The sequence below is a fragment of the Nannobrachium achirus genome (genome assembly GCF_963921795.1).
Source record: "Nannobrachium achirus genome assembly, chromosome: 20".
Taxonomy (NCBI): domain Eukaryota; kingdom Metazoa; phylum Chordata; class Actinopteri; order Myctophiformes; family Myctophidae; genus Nannobrachium; species Nannobrachium achirus.
The window spans coordinates 31436126-31461264 of NC_137827.1; the positions used below are offsets into that span (position 1 = coordinate 31436126).

Genomic DNA, 25139 nt, shown 5'->3' on the forward strand with positions numbered 1-25139 from the left:
ACACACAAACACACCATATACTGTATGCCAGACTGCCAATTAGGGCAATAATGGCTGTGGGAACAGGGCATACTGTACGTACGCGCACACACACACACACACACACACACACACACACACACAGACAAACAGAAACAGAGCCATTTACGTAAGCACAGAGTAAATACCACCAGCCAGAGAGGGTCCCTGTGGAGGGCAGAAGGAGAGAGCTTTAGACTAGAGCAACAAGCCAAGTAGAGTAGCACCATTTTCCAGCCAGCCAACAGGCTAGGATATCTCAGCTTCCTCTATGGAAGGCTGTGTCAACTACTTCACTACTCTGGAGGGTGTTTCATTCTCAGTGATTCACGCAGGTGATTTCATTAAAGCCCTTTCTTCTTCATTTTTTAATAAGGGGATGTACAAGTGATTAGTGAGAGAATTATGACACTTTGCTGCTTTTCTATTCACAATTCTTTGACTTGTTCTTCGACCAGGTGGCATTTTTCGAACACCTGTGCGGCTGTTTGGTGGCACGTTACGAACTGAATTTCCAGTGCCATTTTTGCCACCTGTCTCCACCGCCACCAGCACCCATTAGTAGTTTTCCCAAACAACCGTAATACTGGACGAAGGTTGGAGGAAGGGAGAGATAGACAAGACGAGAGGCATGGAGTGAAAAGCAGGAGAGAGAGAGACACGCACGCACGCACGCACGCACGCACGCACGCACACGCACACACACACACACACACACACACACACACACACACACACACACACACACACACACACACACACACAGGGAAGCGTAGCGTGGGGGTGGGTGGCCGGATGGGGTGGTGGTGCATGGTGTTGAGGGGATTACAGCATGGGCTGACAAGAGACGGAGAGATGGAATCAGAGAGGGGACACAGATGGCTGGGATGGGAGGCAGAAGGAGAGAAGAGCGGGGTGGATGGAGGGATGAGGTGGAAGAGAAGAGCGGGGATGGAGGGATGAGACGGAAGAGAAGAGCGGGGATGGAGGGATGAGACGGAAGTTGTCTTCCTCCTGGTCCATCAGCAGAAGCCTGTCGGAGGGAGAGAGAACACAATAATGAGAACAGCTGCAGCGGATACACGGACACAGGCGCGAACGCGCGCACACACACAAACACACGCACACACATGCACACACTCGCACATACCATACAGTTGCACACATCCACGCACAGGCATAATAGTATGCTGTGTAAAATAGATTGATTGATTGATTGATTGATTGATTGATTGATTGATTAGACAGAAATGCAAACAGCACGAGAACAGTCTAAAGTTAACACTTGGTCTAAAAGGATAACACCAAAACAGTCCTTGCAGTCTTGTTTCCATTGGGGTCCTACTAGTGTTTTCAATTCATCAACATAACTTGAAAAATGCGATTACTTGACATTCAATGTGCTGAATAATAAGTGTATAAATAAGTGTGAATAAATCTTATTTTCAACATTATATTCCACTAATACTGAGTAAATTAGATCCTCCAGTGAGAAATTATTCTGCATCGAAAAGGATCAAAATACTGCAAGCTAATTTAGAATTGAATTGCAATTAAAGAACCATGAATTGAATTGCGGTGAAGTCAGGTCAGGTGTGCAGTAATTGTATACATGTATTTTTATACATATATTGTACTGTATATCAATAAAGTACCTCTCTATCTACTGATCATCCATCCACCCATCCTTAAATTCTTATACACACACACCCATCCATCCAAATATTTCATATCTATCTATGTAATAAATGTAAGCCTTGCCGACTTATTAGCCATGTGGCCAGGGCAGGAGCCTATCTCTAAACTTTGCTATTCTTCTTCTACTGTACCTTCTACTTACTAGTTCTGCCAATTCTATTTATGTATTTTTGTTGTTAGACAGATACGAGGTTCATTGTTTACCTGGTATCTTTGTTTGTCGAGGCACTGCGCTGTTCTCTCTGCGTTCTATTTACTGTATGTGATTAATTATCTTGTTTATTGTAAGTCACTCTGGATAAGAGTCTGCTAAATGCCTAAATTGTAACTGTAAGAGTAAATTATAGTTATTGCTGTTACAATGTTGAGAAGCAAAAAACTAATTCACTCTGTATAAGTCTGTCTGTCTGTCTTACCCTCACACTCGAAGGCTTGCAGCGCAGTGGTATAAGTGGGGCCCAGCCATGAGGTGTAGCTACCCAGAACCCTCAGCAGGTGGTGGGTGGAATCACTGAAGAGAAGATCTGATTCACTGTAGCCTGCTGAGCTGAACATGTTGAAACCCTCAGTAGCATTACCAAATGCATTCTACAGCAGAGTAGAGAGAGAGAGAGAGAGAGAGAGAGAGAGAGAGAGAGAGAGAGATTGATGGTGTGTACAATATGTTAGTACGTGGGTGTGTGTCGGAGCACTGTGGTGCGCATACATACATGTGAGAGGATGAGAGAACAAGTTGGACAGAGGAGTGTGTGTGTGTGTGTGTGTGTGTGTGTGTGTGTGTGTGTGTGTGTGTGTGTGTGTGTGTGTGTGTGTGTGTGTGTGTGTGTGTGTGTGTGTGTGTGCGCGCACGTGCGTGCGAGCGTGCATACCTGTGCTCATTTATGCATGCATACTGACTGAGTACGTGTGTACCACCCGTGAACTTGTGTTTGTCTGTGTTGTTGTTCATTAATGGCCACATTAATGTCTGTCTGTGTTGCGAATGCACATGCGATGCGTGTGCAGCGCGATTGCAGGCATCAGTGTTCATCAGCTCTGTGGGTGAGAGAGGCATAGGGCACATCAGTCATCCTGGCATCTCCTACACATCCAGTAAGGGAGACGGATGGCTGTTTAGGCACCATGGAATATTTCACTGTAAATACCTGTGTTCTCTGACATGGCTTGATCGATAACTAAGGCTTAACATGGATATGCAATGGACACACGCACAAGTACACAGACATATAGGGACATCATACCTGTGCACAAACTGTATAGGCACTCACCTGCATAGACATGTGCACACACACACTCACACACACACATGCACGCAAATACACCTGTTTCCCATCAACGACTTAGTATATCCTCGATGCAATTTATCTGCCTCTCACAGATATGCACCTGGTGAGAGTTAATAATACCACATCATGAGCTGAACTATTGGTGTAATTCAATTTAAGTTCTTGAATCGTGCCCAAACTGCCCATCGCTCCAAGTCTCGCCTATAGCCAGAATATATTCCAATGTACAGTAGGCCTATATGGGAACAGTAGCAGTGCTAGCAAGGAGAGGAGATGAAAGTAATAGCCTCACACTCAGCTTCAGCGCTAGAGCTCTAGTGCTCTTGCATCCCTGGCACATAGGATTCTCTCTTACCCTTTTTTTTTCATTGAATAATATAGGCTCTAATACTTTCTTGGTAAGCAATTAAAAACAACAACAGTGTTACCATTCAAAAGTGCCAATGTGGATTAGACACAAAAAAGCATTAGCTTGTGGTCCACTATGAGACATACAACACCCAACACAAACAACCATACTGTATACTGTACACAAAAAGAAATACTAATAAATGCAGTTAAGAACAACAAGCGAATTAACAGATATTGAGCCATCTATAGCCAAGGGGCAGTCCAGCAGGGGTTGAGTTAATCTAAGTCCAATTAGTATTTAAACAAAGCCATGATTTAAGATCAGTTTTAAACTTTGGAAGGGAATTCAGGGATTTCAGCTCTGCTGACAGAGCATTCCACTAAGTAGCAAGTGACTGTGTAATAAAACACATTCTTACCCATAAAGGAGAACTCCGGAGGAGTGCTTTTTTTTACGATAATCTGATGTTATTCCATCCATTAACCACTGGTAGAGATGAAAAAGGAAAGAAAAGTCAATTTCTAGCGAGTTAGCTTTGACCGGAGGGGGTTGGATTAAACGGCAGTTTGCCTCTTTATGGCATTCCATTATTGACAACACTCCGTGTACACATCTCTGCCAATATGAAGGACATTATGTAAACAATAAAAAGGAATTGTTAAGCGATACGAATAAGCGATTTAGCGTAAAATCCCACCACTTGTGGACTCGAGATGAAATAATAATATTAATAATAATAATAATAAACCCTGTACCGATTGTTCTGGGATATCATAACATCAGATTAACGTGGTAAAACGGCTAGTCCGGAATTCTCCTTTAAAGGGATATTTCACAAAACTTTTGGTCATTTTATTGTCTACTCATGCTTTTGGGAGCACCATGGACAGTTTTTAAGTTGTATTTGGATATTTGATATTCATTCTATCAGACACTCCCCCTTCCTATACAAACCCATTGTAACTTCAAACTCCATTTTAACCATGATGGATTCATCGAAAACACCAGTCCTTGGTTCTGGTGACACACACTGTTCTCCTAATACGCGAGGGGGCCGTGTTTTTTGAGTGCAATGGGTTTGTATAGGCGTGTCAGATAAAATTAATATCAAATGTCTAAAATGAATCGAGCAAATTAAAAACTGTCTGGGGTGCTCACAAAAGCATGAATAGACGATAAAATGACCAAACATTTTATTTTGAAAGTGAACTATTCCTTTAAGTGTCTAAACCTGAGGGGAACAATAAGAAAATAACTTTCCCTGGTTGAGTACCCATGAGCATACTGAATTAAGTCTGAATTTAGATTTTTTATTTAAAATATTCCTGAGCTCTGTGGACACTTTCAACCTGCGACTTGTCCCTATCCGAAACCAACATTTTGTTCTTGTTCATCCGGGAACAAGAACAAATTGGTTGCATGCTGATTTCAATTTCATGTTGTTTACGGCAATAAGCCTTATTCACGGCCCGCCCACTCTGCAAATTTCTCAGCATCCCCCGGGTGCTGACATCAATTTAGAAGGGGAAACTATAACAGAAATAGCAGGACTTAAAGCCAACAAATCATTATTTCGAACGGTAAAGTAAATTATAAGGCTTTGTGCCTTTTACTATCTTGTGGTCTTGATCATGCTAGCCGTATTTTATACTAGAGATTGTAATATATTGTGAAATTGTCCTCTGTCATACGCTGGGATCATTTCACCTTTGATCGACATACAGTAAACCCTCCACAATTGGTAAAACACACCTGTAAACATACTTTGTAGTCTTTTTTTCACTCTACCAAATCTCTTTGCCAAAAAATAGCCAATCTACAAGCTCACAACGTGCCGTGTTGCGACGCGTTGTGAGCTTGTAGATCTGCAATTTTTTGGCAAACGTTCTGCCCCAGAATATGGATGCAGGGGTTCAAGTGGTTGATAAAAGTGCCATTTTAAGAGTATTAGGTATATTTTGATTATCGCGATAATATCGTAAATCGTGATTATTTTGGTCAAAATAATTGTGACATGACATTGTCGTATCGTCCCATCCCTAAACGCTAACCACCAATAGTAACAGCCCCATAATGCATCCCTGTGGAAGGGGAGATTTGATTATTGGTCATTATTTTGGAGACCTACATGAATGCCGAATCTCCATTCGCTCGCTACATGTTGGAATAAAACATGTATACACCAAACAAAGTATTCCAAGAGCTACTGTACTTGAAGAAACATCAAATTGCTAATTTGATTCTTGAGGGGAATCATTTTTGAGGAGTTTTTTGGGGACGAGTTGATCCCAGTCTAGAGGCTGTGTGGGAATCAGGTCACAGGTTCAACCTCAGCTCACCTCACCCCGCAATCATCTGAGTCTTCTGAGCAGTCACCTGCTGGTTGAAGTTCTGAAAGTAATGTTTCCTCACCCGCGGGACCACTGACTCCCTTTCCCCTTTCCCTGATCGATCAGTCTCTGCCCGCACCCACCTGTAAGCGTTCCAGGTATTTCCAGACCCTACACTTGTCCTCCATGCGCACCACCACAGCGTTAGCGGGCACGGCTGCCAGGTGGCATCTCTCATGCTCGTCAGGGGCGGCATCGGTTCCGTCTGTGCACAACAGCTTCAGGTCCTCCAACTCCATGTCCAGGGCCCATGATTCCTGGTTCTTACCTTAGGTGACAGAGAAGAAGAACGAGGCTATTAGACTTTTCTTTTTCTTTTTTTGGAACCCATTAGAAGCCCTGAGCGAGGACAAAAAAAAAAAAAAAAAAATCACTACCGGAACTTATTTAATGGAAATAGGACGACAAAGCCACAGGAGACAAAATCTATAGCATATTTCCTGTTTTAATTTGCAAAAAGAAAAAAAACTACACTATTTATTAATCAAAGCAAAGCTAACATTAGACAAATAAAGCGTGCGTGCGTGCGTGCGTGCGTGCGTGTGTGTGGGAGGGGAGGGGGGGGGGGGGGGGTCCTACATTTATTAGAGCTTACTAAGAAAGCTCAAAACAACAGAAGTTGAACAGATTATCTGTCTTCTCTTGGCCCTCCAAATCGGTTTGACTGCAGAGTAGTAGATCCTCAGTGTTCATTTATCCATTTATAACATATTTGTACACTCAGAGTTAAATTATCACTGAAGATTTGAATGTGTGTGGACATTTGTGGCCATATGAGAAAGCATGGTTGGTTTAACAACTGTACTGCTTGTGGAGCCTGCCTAAGGCTGCTCCCTCTCAGCTGTGGAGGCCGTCGTCTGTATTGTGACCACGATAATGATCGCCATTAATTTTGGATGTTGCCCAAAGCGGAAGAGCAGATGCAGCGAAAAGGGAATTAGGGCAGTCTGTTGGTGGACTGAGCTGTCTGCACGTCTCGTTCTCTCCCCTCTTTCTTCCTTTCTCCCTCTCGGTCGCCTTCTCTCTTTCTTGCTTTCTTTCTTTATCTTCTCGCCCTCGCTCAAAATGTCCCTATCTCCTCCGCTTTCTATCTCGCTCTCGGTCTCAAAGGCATACAGATAGGCTACACAAGTACGCAAAGATAATGAGAGGCACGCTCAAAAATGCATCATCAGTTCAGTGTAATGTGGAATCCAGACTGGAGAAACGTTGTGAAACACTGACACCCTGTGTCCTAATAGGAACTTGCAGTGTTCCCAGTTGGTCCTGCATGGCTGCAGTGGGGAGCTTAGGCCAACCAGCAGTATGTTCCCTCAGCCCAGTCACACCACACTTTGTGAACCTGACAGACAACAGTGCTCTAAGGATTGTTGCCAATCATCAAATATAGGAATATACCGTAACATTTGGGTACATTTCTGACTGTCAGTGTAATTTCTGTTCTGTGTTGTTCAGAGCTTTACTTTGCATCTCCATTGCATCAACATCCTTGTGACAGGTTAAGATTCAGTTTGTCGTATGAGTATGAATAGTTCACAAGGTGTGTGAAAGCACAAGAAACTAGATGGTGGGAACTGGGAAATGTATAAAAGTGGATAGATTTAAAGTTAGACTTAGACATAATGTAACTCTGCAGTTAACACTGACCATCCAGGTTTTCAAAGAGCGTCGTGTGTTTGACGAAGGCTACGTCACCCAAGTTCTCAGCCACACACCTGCAGGAAAATATGGAGAATCAAACACCAATCTAAAACTACATGAAAACATGGTCAAAGTACACTAAGAAACATCTTTCTAAATAACTTTGTTGACAGTGATGGACATCAGAGTTGTAGGCTACTGACTGAAAGGCCCCGAATACAATAAAAGAGAGAATAATTCATAAATCATATATCTTAAAGGATAGCTAGTCTGCACACTGCTACAGTATAATGTTCCCAAAGGTGTAGGATCGTTGCTCTGTAAACATGCATTACAAATCCCACTCCTTTGATCATCCATCACTGGCAAATCCTGCTAAATAAAAGAGGATAATTTACTGTATCTCTTTTTCAACTCCAATATTGTTTATATTGTATGATCAAATGTGTTTGTGGGCTGGCTAACAATGGTCAATCTACCAAGCCTCTAAAAACTAAGATTTGAGAACATAATGCAACATCAGGACCAGAGAGCTTCTAGTAATCCAGTGGCCCAGCATATTGTCGTTGTCGGGTGGAAACCTTGTATGTCCAAAACCTTCCCTTTTTTTCTTATTTTAAAAACAATTTAAAATAGTGAAAATGGCGTTGTGTGCATGTAGATCAGCTATTTTCACTAGTTTTGTGCAACAGTCTGAGTCTTGTATGATGAAGCAAGGCTTTACTTTACGAAAAAAAAAAGAAAAGAAAACATACAAATTTGAAACTTGGAGATACAAGATTTCTGCCCGACAGTGACTCTATTATCACCTCCTTCAAATACAATGGCATGCAGTAAACTCCTTGTGTAAATATGTAACCAAACTGACACATAAGTGTCCATTTGAGCCCATTATTAGTCTCTCCGAGTAAAACGAAGGATTTTCATGAGGATTTTCTTACTGTGACCTTGACACCCAGCTGCCATGTAGAGCAGGTGAGATACTGTAGAGATTCACTGCTCCTCAAAGGGGAGGCTTTCTGAATCGCCACCTTGGATACTGTTGCCAGGGACATTCTACTCTTCTTATAAAGGTCCCTTCCATTTGATCATGTGTATATTATTATGTTATGTATAGCATTATACTGTATGTACAGTATTGTGCAGACCTTTCTTAGTTAGTGTTCTTTCTTCTGATCAGCACCTGCTCATCAATGTGGATATGCAATTATGCATGTTCTATTCATTTAATTCCATTGTGATTCTGCCTCTAGTTACTGCTTACAGATGTGGCCATCAGAAAAGCATCTCTCTTCACATAACTCTCTACCAGTGCTGTACTACTGTACGTTGCTATGCTTAGGAGACGACCATAGTGCAGATGCAAGAGATGTACCCCGCAGGGGATTCTATTATTATCTTTTACTGTATAATTATCCCCTCCCCCCTTTTTCTCTTTGTCTTTTCACTGTTAATAGCATTTTGTAATATCTTGAATGAACTTCTGTACACAGTAAAATCCAGAGTTTCAATTAAACTCTGAGAGGGGTTTTACAGTGTATAGTGTGTATTATGTGGATGAACGTACTGTACAGCAGTGGTTCTCAACCTGTGGGTCGGAACCCTCAGGGGGTTCCCCAAATTATTTTGGGGGGTCGCCAGATGATTAACTTAATGTGCAACACTGTTTTCTCACTCAACAGTAAACAAACCATCATAAAGTTTAAGTGTATAGAGGGTATCTGCACATGTCTAAAGTGACAATTTAAGGACTTTTTAATACCTCTAAAAATGACAAACTGAACATTAGCCAATAGAACTGTGTTGTACAAAATGTAATGCCTCAACTCTTAGTGCTTGTAGGGTGGGTGGGCGGGTCCCCAGTTAAAATATGATTATTTTGGGGTTCGCGGCCTGAAAAGATTGAGAACCACTGCTGTACAGTATAAACTCTGGTAAAGCATTATGCATTGAACGAGCTGTCTGGGCTTTGCGTATGCAAATGCCCCTTGGGGCTGATGATGAACATCTACTAGTCCATTCTGTACCTCAGCGCCCCTGCTTCTCCGTAGTGTCTCTCTCTGTGATTGTTGACACAGATGTGTCTGTCGTTGTCGTCTCCAATGCAGGCCTCACACAGGTTCTTGGGGTTGTTGCCTCTGGGGTCATGCTGTGCCTCCTTGACCCCTGGCACGCAGCTATAGCCAAAGAACTCCCCCACATCTGGTGAACGAGAACGGGAGAGTGTTTTTTGCAGGTCTTCAGTCCGAGTGTATCAAAAAGGCAACTGGGTTAAGCACTGTTGGTCCGATCAGGTTAACATTCACCAGCGTCGGCAGGTTAGCATTTCACCAGGTTAGCATTCACCAGTGTAAGCTTTACTGAGGTTAGGGTTAGGGTTAAGGTTAGGTTTAGGTGTATCTCCGCCCCCCCCCCCCCCCCCCCCCCCCCCCATCAAAGCTTCAGCTGCTGCTTAACCAAGTTGCCTTTTTGATACACTCGGACTGAAAGACCTGCAAACAAGAATTGACACAGTCAATATATAAGCTGGTGAAATGGTGGGTTAAAAAGGCCGGGACTTGGAACGGTGAACAGTCTATGTACAATGAGTGAGGGCCGAACAAAGCAATAATAAGAAATATAAGACAGGTAATGTTGAGTAGTGTAAGGTAGTGTAAGGTAGGCTACATTGATCTGTCCTTCTGCAAATGGGGGAGCCGAATAATATTTGAGCCGACGCGTCCACTGTCTGAACGTACCCTATTTCCGCTCTCACTAGTGGTGGGAAGAATCGTTCATTTCCGTGACTCACACCTAAGTCACAATTTTATATATGTGTGTGTGTGTGTGTGCGTGCGTGCGTGCGTGCGTGCGTGTGTGTGTGTTTTTGTGTTTTCGGATGTTTTTTGCTAACGTAATGCTGTAATGCTTTTAAACACATTTGTATTTGTTGCCATTTCGGCATCAATGCCTGTCGGCGTCGCGGGTTTGATTCCCGATCCGAGTGACCTTTGCCGCGTGTCACTCCCTATCTCTCCCCCATTTCCTGTCAGTCTACTGTCCTATCCAATAAAGGCAAAAAGCCAATTTTTTCAGGTGACTCATATACCCTCCTAATATGTGAGCAGGCCGTGTTTTTTCAATAACCTTTTTCATTTATTTGTAATAATTATTTGGGAAAATGGAAAAAATTAAATACAAACAAATAATTATTAAAAATAAATGAAAAAAGTTATTGAAAAAACCCGGCCTGCTCACATATTAGGAGGGTATTATGAGTCACCAGAAAAAATTATGGGTGTTTTTAATGAATCCATCATGGTTAAAATGAAGTTTGAAGTTACAATGGGTGTGTGTGGGGAGAGGCCCTGGGCCTGGAGGGCCTGGTAACATTTACATCAAATATCTAAATATTCAATCAAGCTAATTAAAAACTGTTCAGGGTGTTCATAAAAGCCTGATTAGATGATAAGATTACCAAAAGTTTTTAACATGACTATGTTAAGGGCCTTTTTACTGTTTATTTATATTCGACGATAACTCATGGAGCCCCCTGGGTGTTTCTGTTTGAGAGATTGAGAGGCCCCAAATGGATATATTTGGGCCCCTCAAAATGTTAAATATAAATAAACAGTATACAAACTATGTGTGCCATCTTTAAGAAGCCCCAGTAAACCCTGTGAAAGTATTTCAAGTTAAACATCACATGTCATGTTAAGGCCCTTTTTACCCTTCTTTTATTTTGATCTCATCCCGGGCCCCACTTCAAACTGTCTGGGGCCCCCAAAATGAAATGGAATTGATACACATATATTATATAATATGTATAAATATGGGGGGCCTCAAAACTTTTTAAAATATAAATATATACACACACTTTAGAAATAATGTATCCATTCCCTGCATCGATCCTTCTTAAAGTTAAAGTAATGTACGTGGCATCACAGAACAGACACAAGAACTGCTTGGGTAATCAGGACCATTGTTCTCTGGTCACACCTTTGAGAGCCACGCTCTTTTCAGATTCAAATGAGCTAATGTTAACCCTCACCCTCACTTCAACTGTTCTCTGTCTCACAGTTGAGAGCTCAACTGGGGCCCCCTGATGGCCATGTTGGTTAAAAAAATAAAAAAATAATAATCTCATGAGGCCCCCAGGCTGTGAGGGGGCCCCAGGCGGCTGCCTATTTTGCCTGTATGGTCTGCACGGCCCTGCTCCACTACATCTCGGATCCAATTATTGTACTTTTACTCCACTACATTTATTTGAAAACGGTAGGTTCCGTACGGAACCATTGTTTACTTAGATATGGAAGGATGACCTCCCACTTGGGTAATGACGCCCCCTGGCGATCATTCAGAGAAACTACTTCAGCTCCCGTACTAACGTAGGTAGGAAGGGCCTGTCACTCAAACCGGAGTGACCCGCCTCCAGGCTATATAAGCCCCCGGAGGCGGAAGTAACATCCTCTTAATACCACTCTCTGCCACATTCAGTGAAACAGAGGGGCATTACGTGGGAGGTCATCCTTCCATATCTAAGTAAACAATGGTTCCGTACGGAACCTACCGTTTACTGTCAATATTCCAGGATGACCTCCCACTTGGGATTCTTAAACTCCCCTCTAAGCCACAACCTACTCTCATACCCCCACACACCCCTCATACGGGTGAGCACAGCCCAAACGGGCGTGACCCATCACCCAGAAGGTCCCAGGCCCACCGGACCTGGGTGTGAAGGCATGAGAAAATAAAGAGAGACCCTGACAGACCGAAGTCCGCCTCATTCAACTAAATGAAAAGGACAAGTCCGCCTTATAAGTAAGACACACTATATAAGGAAAACACAGGGTCCCCCCAAAGTACCCCAGGTGGCTACATGCCCACCTGTGGGAGGGGAAGATCCGACTCCTCTATGACGTAGAGGAGGCAACTGCACCCAGAACCGAATGCGCTAGCGAAGAGGATTCGATATCCAGGTGATAGTAGGCTGCAAAGGTAGAAGGCGAAGACCAATTCGCCGAAACACAAATCTCCTGAACGGAGACTCCCTTTGCCAGTGCCCACGAAGTAGCCACACCTCTAGTGCTATGGGCTTTAAGTGCCGCCGGCACTTCCACACCCGCACTAGAGTAAGCCAGCCTAATAGCATCCACAATCCACCTCGAAAGAGTGGGTCTAGACACCGGCTTTCTGACAAGAACATTGCCCATTTTTACGAAGAGCTGAGAAGAAGCTCTAGAACCAGCAGTCCTGTCACAGTAGGCCTTCAATGCCCTGACAGGACAAAGGCAATTCAGCCGTTCATCCTCCACCGAGACAAACGGAGGAGGATGAAAAGCCAAAAGAACAACAGGCTCCTTAGGAACCACCATGTTCTTAGGAACAAACTTAAGATGAGGCTTGAGCAACACCTTGAGATCATTGTTCATAAACTGCATGCACTCCGCAGACACCGAGAGAGCTTGCAGGTCACCAACTCTTTTAGCCGTGGCCAAAGCCAGCAAAAGAGCCGTCTTGAAACTCAAAAGTTTCAAAGGCATCCCTACAAGCGGCTCAAAGGGAGCCCGACATAGGCCCCCTAGAATCACCTGCAGATCCCAAACTGGGAACAAAGACCTAGTCACCGGCCTCAAACGTTCAACTCCTTGCATGAACTTGATGACCTCCAGGACTTTAGAAGGTGCCTTGCCCGCCACCCCCAGGTGACAGGCATTAATAGCCGCCAAATACCCCCTAAGGGTAGAAAATGCCAGACCACTTTTCAAGCGGTTCTGCATAAATTCCAGAATTTCCTGGGCTGACGCCACATGAGCCACCACAGGTGGAACACGCGACTCACACCAGTCCTCAAAGGCATTCCACCTTCCATCATAAGACGCCCTCGTAGAGGGCGCCTTAGCACTCTGAATGGTAGCAACCACTTCAGAAGAAAAACCGGCTGCCAGCAGGTTTAACCTTTCACGTGCCAAACCCACAGGTCTAGGACCTGCAGGTCTTGGTGGAAGATCTCCCCCCTGGCCTGACTCAACAGGTCCCTGCACTGAGGCAGCTGCCAACCCGGTTCGCAAAGGAGAGGGGCGATCACCGATCTCCACGTGCCCTTGTAGGGAGCCACCAGGAGCATCTCCAGACCGAACCTCCTGACTCTCTCCAGAGTGGGTCGGATTAAGTCGAAGGGGGGAAACGCGTACAGTAGACCTCTCGGCCACGTGTGCGCTAAGGCGTCCAACCCCAAGGGAGGACTGCCCTTCACCGCGAAGAACAACGGACACTTCGTATTCTCCGCTGACGCAAACAGGTCCGCCACTGGCTGACCGAACTTGCGAAAAAACTGGCTCGCCACCCTGGGGTGGAGAGACCAATCCTCGTAGCGAGGACCTCCCCTGGACAGGAGATCTGCTCCGCTGTTGAGGAGACCTGGGACGTGTAAGGCCCTGATCGACTTGAGGCGCGACAAGCACCAAACCGTCAATTCTCGAGCCAGACGGTCCAGTGGCAACGACGACAGGCCCCCCTGTTTGTTGACATAAAACATGGCCGTCGTATTGTCTGTCCTGACCAGGACGTGACAATGCAAAATCCAAGGCTCGAAATGCTTGAGCGCCAGGAGTATAGCCATCAACTCCAAATAGTTGATGTGACGACCCCTCATCTCCAGAGGCCAAAGCCCCTGCGCTGTGCGCCCCTCGAAAGTGGCTCCCCATCCACTGAGACTGGCGTCTGTCGTGATCGACTTGCGGGAAACCACCTCGCCAATCGAGACTCCGCTGGTGAGGAACCCCTCCACCAGCCACGGAGACAGGGCGATCGCGCAGGAAGGGGAAACCGTAACCTTCTTGTACTTCAAGGAGGGCGGGATCCCGAGGGATAACATCCATCTTTGAAAAGGTCTCATATGAAACCTGCCCAAACGCAACAGATGTACTGCGGAAGCCATCATTCCCGTCAGTACCATGCAACTCCTGTAAGTGACCTCCTGGCCCACTTGAAAGGAGTCGAGACATTCCCGAAACCTGTCCACCCTCTCCTCTGAGAGACGGGCCGACATGTCGGATGAGTCCAGAAGGACCCCAATGAATGTAAGACGACTTGCTGGAGTCAGCATGCTCTTGCCGTGGTTGACTATGAAACCTAAGGCCTTCAGGTGAGCCAAAACCACTTGTGTGTGACGCGCCACTTCGTGGGCGGAGCTCGCTGAAATCATCCAATCGTCGATGTACGTCGCCAACCTGACGCCCTGCTGTCTCAGCGGGGCGATGGCTGCTTCGGTCACTTTCACGAAAACCCTCGGGCTCAGTGACAGACCGAAAGGGAGTACTGTATACTCGTACAGGCGACCCTCGAAGGCGAACCGTAGGAATTTCCTGTGTGGGGGATAAATCTGGACGTGCTGATAAGCATCCTTCAGATCCACTGAACAGTGGAAATCCCCTTGCCTGACCGACCGTAACATGGTGGGTACTGTTAGCATCCTGAAAACGTATTTCTTCAGGTACACGTTTAGTGCCTTTAGGTCCAGGATGGGACGTAGCCCCCCCCCCTTTTTGGGCACCAGGAAATAACGGCTCCAAAATCCCATGCGGGATTGGGTCCTGTCCAGCTCCACTATAGCACCCTTGCTTAGCAATGAGCTGATCTCTTCTCTCAAAAGACTTGCTTTTAAACCACGCGCCCTGGTATGAATAACCCTGCTCGAAAGCGGGGGTATATCTGCGAACTGTAACCTGTAACCCCTGGTTATCGTTCGAAATACCCAATGGCTCGGGTTGCATAACTTCCACTGGCGCGCGCAGCGTGCTAGCGTGTTTTGAGCGAGAGAAACCCCACCACTGTGCTTCCGTGACGGCGGAGCTTTTTGGCGGCCGGACCGGAAGTGGGGAACCTGCGTATCCGTATCCGGAACGACCGGATGCGGAGCGCAAGGGTTCAATAGGCCGCATGCCGGAAACACCTTCTGGTTGTACCGCTTGACTAGCGGAGCTATTTTGCGGCGGGACCGGAAGTGGGGAACCTGCGTATCCGTATCCGGAACACCCGGATGCGGAGCGCAGGGGTTCAATAGGCCGCAAGGCGGGAACACCTTCTGATTGTACCGCTTGACTAGCGGAGCTTTTTTGCGGCCGGACCGGAAGCGGGGAGCTAGCGAATCCGTATCCGGTGAAACCGGAAGCGTTCGGTTTTCGCTCGATAGAGCGACAGGAAGAGCAAAGCGATTCGACTGATAAACAGACTCGCCCACAACTAAAGCATTCTCCCCTGACAGGAGAGGAACTTTTACGTTTAATACCTGCTCTAAGGCCTTTATGCTTGTCCCTTGACCCGGGCTCATAGTAGGCCGACAGAATTTCTGACTCAAGGTTAAATTCATAGCATCGCTCACGCGAGGGAAAATCCACTCGCGCGCATGAGGAACCATATAATTGTTTGACGTTAACATTACTGGTTGCTGATAAAACCTCTGACTGATTAAAGAGTCCTGACGGGACTCCATCATTCTTACAGGAGGCATGCATAAAGGAGTCATATTGTCGACGCGAGGGATATCCCACTCGCGCGCTTGAGGAACCACATAATTGTTTGACATTAACATTACTGGTTTCCGATAAAACCTGTGATTGATTATCGAGTCCTGACAGGACTTCATCATTACTACAGGAGGCATGCACGATGGGGTCGTCTGTGCTAGTGCGAGAGAGTTGGACAGAGACAGACTTTGCTCTTTCAACATATTTATTGTCGACACAGGAGGCATCAAAATCAACATTTTCATTTCCCCGACACGGGGTACAGAAAAACGCCCTCGTTTGGGGGGAGGGGGACCGAGAGACACCTCGGACCCCCGCCCCAGCACAATCCCCCTCTTCTGAGTGTCATTTGCGCTGTCCCCTACCGCGGCCACCGCGGTATGAAGACTGCTGCCTGCCATCCTTGGACGGGCGGCGCGGCTGAGCGCGCTCGGGAACCACCACCTTGCTGCGGGGCCTGTCAGGCGCCCTGGCTGCAGAGGCTCCCCTGGAGGAAGACGAGTGCTTCTTAAAAGAAGCAGAGCGGCCCCTTTCCTTGACGCGGGAGGAGCGGGACGCCCTCCTAGCTTGCTGCGGTTCTTCCTGTGGCACTGTGGTGGACTCGACGATGTCCTTAGCCGCCTTGAAGAAGGTAACTCTACCCTGCAGCAGCTCCAAGCCCCCACCCATGAGGGTGGTGGGACTGTTCTCCATGTTTATGAGAGACTTGTACATCTCCCCGCGAGGACCTAGAGGCTTCTCGCCCACGTCCCTCTTAGGCTCGAGGTCGACATAGTCGAGCCAGCGGGCTCTCTCAGACTGGAGGTTGTAGTCCATGGACCTGCCCATCCACTTAACCGCATGCCAATTGACCTTCAGCATGATGTCAAATAAAGTGTTCAGTTCAGCTGTGTGCTCCCCCGTGGGCAGACCTTTGACCAGGTCCTTGGTGGAAGCGAGCAAGAGCTGGATCAGATTCAGGTCCTTAGCGGCCAGAGCAGCGGACCGGTAGGCGTTACGAGCCCTGTCCGACTGCAGCTTGTCCTCCAGGACAGTGAACCCCGGCGGGTTGGTGCCGACGGGGCCGACAAACGGCCCGTTTTTAGCCGTGCCTACATCCTTGTACTGGGGTCTGACGGAACCCAGAAAAGATTGTGCCAACAGGTGGTCCAGGTTAGGGCAGGTGGACATGCCTGCCTCCGCACCGCCCACCAAATCCAACACAGAAAAAGGCAGCTTCCTGGGGTCTTTGTGTGTCTTCCATGAGGAATGGAGGGCCTTGGTGAAACCTTTCACCAGCGGCAGCCTGGAGAGGACATACGGGGCGGGAACCGAAGGCTCCTGCCCGGGCATTTCGTCATCATCCTCGGCCTCTTCAGAGGGGAGAGGAGGTGGCAACTCCTCTCCAACTCTGGCCAGAGCTCTCATGTAGACCGTGAGATGATCCAGCATTTCTGCTGCAGAATCGACGTCCTCTGCTCCCGCTTCACCCGCTTGACTGGCGGGTGGAGGGGCAGTGGTGCCTGAGGAGGCCTGGGAGCTCCCTGCGGCGTCCAGTTGACGTGCTGGAGCCGCAGGGGCATTACCTTTCACTGTGACCGTGAGTCGAGAACCATCGTCCTCGACGGAGTCCTCCTCCTCCTCGGCCGTGTATCCAGAGTATTCAGAACCAGAACCCTCGCTCTGACAGGAGCTCAGGTCCGACTCTCGCCTGAAAGTCTGGACTGTTTTGGTGATGCTCACGTCGAGGGGAACGTCCCCGACGGTCACATCCGAGCGTTTCTTTTTGGGCACCGCGCCCGAAGGGGAAAAGGCTACCGGAGGGATGTTAGCCTTCTTGGTCGCCTTCTTAGCGGCGACTTCACCAGACCCGCCAGCTCCAGTGACAGTGGAGCTAGCTGCGGTCGGTTGCGCGGCAGGCGGTGTCTCATGTAGCACGGCGCCATCTTGACTTGGAATGGCGCGCTGTTTGCCAAACGGATCTCCGGAAGGCAGCGCCGCACCTTGACCAACGGTGCGGGCCGCCTGGGGAAGGAAAGACTGGGCTGTGGGGTTGAGAGCAGTGGACCCACCTGGTGGAGCGCAGGCCCCGAGGCCTGCCCTGGCTAGGTAGAACCGGTGTACCAGTACATCGTGGTCGTAGGCCACGCAGAAGTCACAGAAAGGTCCTGCTCTCCCCTGAGGACTCAGTGCAGAGAAGGCGTGTGCAACGCCCATGCAGCCGACACAGAGAGGGTGAAGATCCTGTCCGTCGATGAGTCCTGGACAGCCTGGACATTGCCTCGGCAGGAAGGCCAGAGGATCCATGGCGAAGCACTGTAGATAGAGTTAACCAGAAGCAGACGAGCTAACAAGCTAACGGCTAAGGCTAGGCCACGCTTGATTCGGGCAGGGCCTGAACAAGCGGTAAGCAGTGTAGCTAACGTTAACAAATAGCAGACGAGCTAACAAGCTAACGGCTAATGCTATGCCACGCTTGCTTCGGCGGAGGCCTGAACAAGCAGTAATAATCCTTTGTTATAGAAGGAAATAACCGTCGATTTAGGACGGGACAAGAATAAGTATTCTTAAGTACGGGTTAATTCAACACTCGCCGGTGGGCGACTCCAATGCCACCGCTTTAGGCTAATGCGCGAAGAATAATAATACAAAGGCTGAGTTTCAACTTATCTGAATGTGATATCGCAGAGAGTGAAAAGAGGATGTTACTTCCGCCTCCGGGGGCTTATATAGCCTGGAGGCGGGTCACTCCGGTTTGAGTGACAGGCCCTTCCTACCTACGTTAGTACGGGAGCTGAAGTAGTTTCTCTGAATGATCGCCAGGGGGCGTCATTACCCAAGTGGGAGGTCATCCTGGAATATTGACAGTAAACTTTAGTTACTAGTTACTTTGCAGATATAAATTATAATATTATAAAACATACATAAACCACTTTAGCCCTATTTTATACCTTGGCTGTTTGAAAATAGCCGATCTACAAGCTCACAACGCGTCGCATCGCGACACGTTGGACATTTACTTGACATTTACTTGTAACGTAGTACATCTACAGTGCAGTATTGATAGTTTTACTTAAGTATAAAATGTGAGTACTTTTTCCACCACTGGTTAATAGGCCTCGCTCTTTTCTTCTGTTTTATTTATCATACAAGGCTAGCCAGCTGCCTATTTGCTAATGTTTACTTTTCTAGCAGTTCTTTCCCCCATAGTCTGGAAGAGCTCCTGGGGTAAACTGTTAATGTTTACTTTTCTAGCCGTTCTTTCCCCCATAGTCTGGAGGAGTGCTCCCTGTCCTGCCATTGGCCATAATGCAGTTCTTTCCCCCATTGTCTGGAGGGGCGCTTCTGGGGTAAACTGCCCTGCAATTGGCCCTTATATTATCCAATCCTGACACTAGCTTGGTTACCATGTGACATGGACAGCCTATCAACAATAGGTAGTCAAGAGGTAGGAAATTCTGATGTGCCATAGCTCATCTAGGCATACAATCAATGCATTTACGTAGATAATGAACAGTAAAAGAAGGGAACAACAATATTGATGCAGCATGTATCAGATCAAAAGCATACAACAGATACTAAGTTTACAGCAAATAACCATATGAATAAAAATGAAAGAATGAAGAAAGAGGGGTAGAGATAGACAGAGACTACAGGAAGTTATCTGTAACTCTAACTAACACAAGTATCCCACTCTCCACACACATGCACACATACACGCACGCAGGCAGGCACGCACGCACACACGCAGGCACGCACGCACGCACGCACGCAGGCACGCACGCCATCTCTATGGAAGACACACTGCATTATAATCAGGCCTGTTTCTCTCCCCTCCACTCCCCTGTTTAACTTTTGATGCAGTCAGTTGCCTAACTTCTCTTTTCCTCACCCCTGATGTAGGCTACACGCACGTGTATATTGCTTAAAGCAATATATGTACTGTATGTATGCTACTGTGAACTCACAAGCACACACATAGTTAAAAAAAGTTTTTCTTTGACATGTTTTCTCACTGCTCTCCCTCTCTCTGGGAGCACAACAAAATGATGGAGCTTGCACAAAACAGAATTTTCGCCCACTGGTTTACACCTGTAAAACCTGTGATATGACAATACAACTTCTGAATGTGACATACAGTACAAAAAAATAAGCATTCACTCACACATTCACAAGCACATACACACGCACGCGCGCGCGCACGCATAAACACACTACACATCTATTGCTGCTATTTTTGAAAAATCTTGAAAGTCTTAATGAATATTTCAAATCCTTCTAAGGTTTTTTTTTAAAACATATGTTTCCCATCTCAAAATATTTAGTTCCAGGGACCCCGACGAAAGCAAAATTTGAGTTACAAGATTTGCACACATTTTCACGACTTTTCAAAAATAGCAGATCTACAAGCTTGCCGCGCGGCACTTGGTGCCGCGCTGTGAGCTTGTATATCTGCTATTTTTCAATAGCTAAAGTATAAAATAATTAATGCCTCTCCACATTGGGTCCTAGTAACTCAGACCCACTTTTCAACCCCCTTGTGACACCCCTGCACACACACACACACTTATTTTTTTCTTTTGTTCTCACCTCGGGGTAAGTTGCATTGCTGGCCCACACTGATCTGGGAGGAGTTGACCAGGTAGCCGATAGGAACAGTCCAGCCCACCGTGGTGCGGATCCCTGGGTGGCAGGAGCTGCGCTCATGCATCTCCAGCAGGGACAGGTCTGAGGAGGAGCGACGGGCCAGCGCCACCACGTAGTAGCTGATACCATCTGGTGTCAGCGTAGCAGTAAGAGGAAGGGTGACATGATTGTGGAAAAGGAGAACAGAGTGGATGAGAGTGGGAAGTAGGGGTGCAACACTGGTTCCCAAACAGTGGGTCGTGACCCGTTTGTGGGTCACGGACCAATTTCTATGGGACACGGCTCGAGTAAAAATCACACTTGAGTAAAAAAAACACTGGGGTACAAAATGTACAAATGAGATACGACAAACGAGGAGGCCATTTATGGATGACGACGATTTATATTACTGGGTATTTGGCTGCTTACGGTGAGTGAGTCTACAGTGTTTGTCAAGAATACTTTGACAGGACACGGACACCTGACCATTGGTGCTACAGTACATTAGCTTTATACATCAGCTTTATACATCAGACCTGTGGCCTAACTAGACCACCTTACTGCCCATTCCTCAAGAATAATTAAATGAGATGTGGAGAAAAGCAAAGTTAATTGAAAAAATTAAAAATACAAATAAAAAACGTATAGTTTGAAATTGAAAAGAAAAAAAGAAATAAAACAGCAAATAATGATAAAATTGGTTGGCTTACTTACCCTCTCCATTGTGGGACTCTCCTGCAGCCAGCTCCAGGCCATGGCATAGGCCAGCAGCATAAATGTCATCTGCAAACATGGTGGCAGCATCTGCTGTCCCATTCTGACAGATAGATAGATAAATAAATAAGTACATTTGTAAATAATAATGGTAAAAAGTTAATGAATAAATTCAAGGTGCTACAGTATTTAAGGAAGCAAAATGCGTTGCGAGATTGTGAGATTATATAGCTACTTAAAAAAATAACATAATTGCTAACTGATAACATAACAGAATCGTGTGCAACATTGGTACGCAAGTAAAGATAAATCAGGTTTTAATTATGCCAGTCAACCTATGTTCCTCCATGCTACTTCATACCTTGATTTTGACTATGCAGTCTCTGGCGTTGTGTCCCCGGACACACAGCAGAGTTCCCCTGATGTTCCGAGCTGTGGCATTCCCGGCTAGATCCAAACACTTCTGCTGCTCTGCATCGGAAACCACACACCAGGTCACTGAAAGGAGGGGAAGGGGGAAAGTCCAGACCAAAATTTACACTATTTGAACCTATTATGTAAATAAAAAGAAAATCGTTGCCAATTACAGTACCAGTAAACATCAGACAATGGTCATCTCAATAAAGCATGAACATAATGTATAATAACCAGAAAGGTATATTGTATTCTAACATTAAGTTCCGATGTAATATTTCATTATCAAGATGTGGTCAAGTACAATCATTCAGTGGGAATATCTTAATGATGTGGTATGTACAACGGTATAAAGTACAATAGTATAACAGTACTGTGAAGCTCACTATTGTGAGAATTTAAAGAGATGCAATAGTGAATATGCAACAACTATTCACTATTGCTATCTCTTTAAATTCACACAATAGTGAGCTTCACATTACTGTTTGTAGTAGGCTATGTACGTATATTCATATATTCATACAGTGTGATATTTATCTTGTTAGCCGTTTTGTTTTATTCACTTTTTACTTTACCACAGTATGACATTGATGATGGATAGAAACAAAACAAAATGTTAGATAGAAACAAATGTTTAAAAAGGAAAACACTGGCGTTATCCTTTACGCGCTGGTGTAATGATGTAGCTACGCATTGTACTATAAACCATGTACAGCTAAACGAGTTACCGGTAACTATTCTACAGTAGACGTCCAGGCAGACTTACCGGTTGATTTGTGAGTGGAAACGCAGATAACAGAGATAAAGAGAAGAGCAACAGATAGACCTCTCTCTAGAGGCTCCATGTCTCTGATGGGAAACCACTCAACCTCTCTATATGATACAGCAGACTAACAGGTGGATTTTAGTGCAGGGAAAAAAATCATTCACTCTTCATACCCTTCTTATAACTTGGATAGGATTTGAGGTGAGAGAGAGAGAGAGAGAGAGAGAGAGAGAGAGAGAGAGAGAGAGAGAGAGAGAGAGAGAGAGAGAGAGAGGGGGGGGGAGAGAGAGAGGGCAGGCGAATATGAGACAAGTAGGCAGAGAATAAAACACTACATTATTCTGCCACCCCCCTCCTTTTCCTTAAAGTCTGCAAACTCTTCGGTAGATTATCTCTCATCCGTCTCATGATAGCCATATAGCATTTCTCCCCCCAATTATCCCCTGAGACTTATCCTTCGATGTTGGGGAGAGTAAGGGCAGGCACATGTAGGGTTGGAGCACCTCAGGTCACCTGGCATGGAGCATAGGCCCGGGGTCTTTAATTAAAAAGCTGCACACAATGTGTCTCTGTGCTGAAGTAGTGCTCCTGGCAAATGGATACCGGCCGGTTCTGCTCAGACTCACTGGAGACCGAAGACCAGCAGGCACGGACAAACAGCACTGGCTATTGTTCAGCGCCATGGAACTCAGTGGAGGAAAACATATCGGCTACTTGATACAAATCTGCTTCTTCTTGCACACTCAAGCACACAAATGTGCCTGCACTCGCACGCACGCACGCACGCACGCACGCACGCACGCACGCACGCACGCACGCACGCACACACACACACACACACACACACACACACACGCCTCTACAGGACAAACCAAGTCAATAAATCCAAACCATTAATTTGACATCCACAGATAAGTAAAACTACTATTAATCCACTTGCTGAGCACAGAGAATAGCTTGAATTAGACATTCACAGGACACTGTAACAGAATGCAATGACATTCTGGTAAAGAAGAAGACTTTACAACAATGGAAATTATAAATGTCCATGATAACTATCTTGGCAAACTGACTATGGATCTCAATACGAACAGAACGGTTTTGTTTGATAATTCACTTATGCTATTGTTATGCCCAAAGGCCACTCAGTCTGTATTTGAGAACATCAGCAACTCTCTCAAAGCAATCAATCAAATAAATCTAGGCTAGTCTGTGATAGCTTTCCACAGCATTGCCAGAAGCAGCATCATAACAAAATATGGGAGACTGAACATCTGCACTTGTTCAATGTTTATTTTTTCTTCTTTATGAACATTAATAACAAGGACAATTATTTTGCATTAGTTGCTTTAAAGCAATTCTGAACATCTAACTACGTTTAGGCATTTAGGTGACAACTTACAATGATTGCAACAGTAAAATAAATAAAGTTCCAACCTGTAGTTTAAACACAAGATATTACTGCAAGCGGTAGGATCGATTGTTTTTGGACACAAGACAGAAGTGAATGTTCATTGATACAGATGTCTATAATGCAACATAGCTACAGTAGCTTAAACTCAATTATATATTTTTTGAACTCCCCAGTATTGCTCTGGCTAGGTACATCTGGGTTTGAGCCATCATGTGGTGTCACTGGTGTGCTGTTTATTAGTTGATCCGTGGCACAATACAAAATGTGTGTGTGTGTGTGTGTGTGTGTGTGTGTGTGTGTGTGTGTGTGTGTGTGTGTGTGTGTGTGCGCGTGTGTCTCTATCTGTCTGAAAATGTGCCCATTAAAGGGTGATGAATTACCACTTGAGAACTCTGGCCACCTCATAGTTAAATTGGTACTTCCCTAAATGTAACAATAAAATAATAAATGTATGCTTAGTTTAGTGGTCTTGGTATACATGATTTGATTATGTTTGAACAATTGACATAAGGCCTAAAATTCAACATAATTGCTACAATTTGCTACAGAGCCTGTGGATAGCCAGTCTCATAAAAGGGGGTTACACACGGTACGCGGTTGCCGTCGGGGCTGCTGCTTGGATCAGCAGTGGCCCACCGCGGTGAGACACAAACACACTTGCTCAGTGAGTAAACGCTGCACGGTATTTCACAAAGATGAACACAACAATCAATCTCTCACCGCCCGCGTACGCATGCACAAACAAGCACGCTCGCGGTGGATTTCACAGGACAGCGCCCGCTCGCATCTCCGCCCCAAAACTTTGTTGCGCGGCCAAAATAGCCACCCGCCTCCCATTGAAAATGAATTACTAGGAGGCGGTGACCGAGTACCGTCTGGAACCCCCTTTACACAAACAATAAGTTGAAGGGTTAATTTTGGTCTGATGATGACATTTAACCCACCTGAAACTTTATTTACTGATCAGTATATCCGATTGCAGTGAAGGGCAGAAGAACCAGGCCGAATAACCTTTTCACATTGGCCTATTATAGCACCACGAGTAGGCCACAATACAATAACCTACATGACCTGGCGTAGACCTGTGCTCGGAAGAGCACTGCTTCTAGTTTTCCATCTGATAGCCAAAATTGCCATTGCGGATGGGTAGTTGAACCAAATGCTAGACTAAGTTACAAACTACAACAACTCAAAAGCATTAAAAGACAAATGTGTGATGGAACAGTAAAGTTGCATAATGCAGCTTTAAATGCTGGAGTAATTCAACTTGGCTAACATACAAAAGAACGCTTCTACAGTACTAAGAGACATTTGCAGCAAGAGACTGAATGACG

The 25139-nt window shown here is 45.8% G+C and overlaps 1 protein-coding gene across 1 annotated transcript; it reads right to left on the reverse strand.

Annotated features, from left to right (window-relative positions):
- Positions 1–879: 879 nt before the first annotated feature.
- Positions 880–22911, reverse strand: otomp (otolith matrix protein; the record flags this gene model as incomplete). Its single annotated transcript, XM_080750980.1, has 9 exons — positions 880–1051; positions 2105–2304; positions 5828–6012; positions 7392–7459; positions 9413–9587; positions 20462–20647; positions 21212–21314; positions 21573–21709; positions 22905–22911. 9 exons carry the CDS (start codon positions 22909–22911, stop codon positions 880–882), a joined length of 1233 nt encoding a protein of 410 aa, XP_080607106.1.
- Between the last annotated feature and the right edge of the window lie 2228 nt (positions 22912–25139).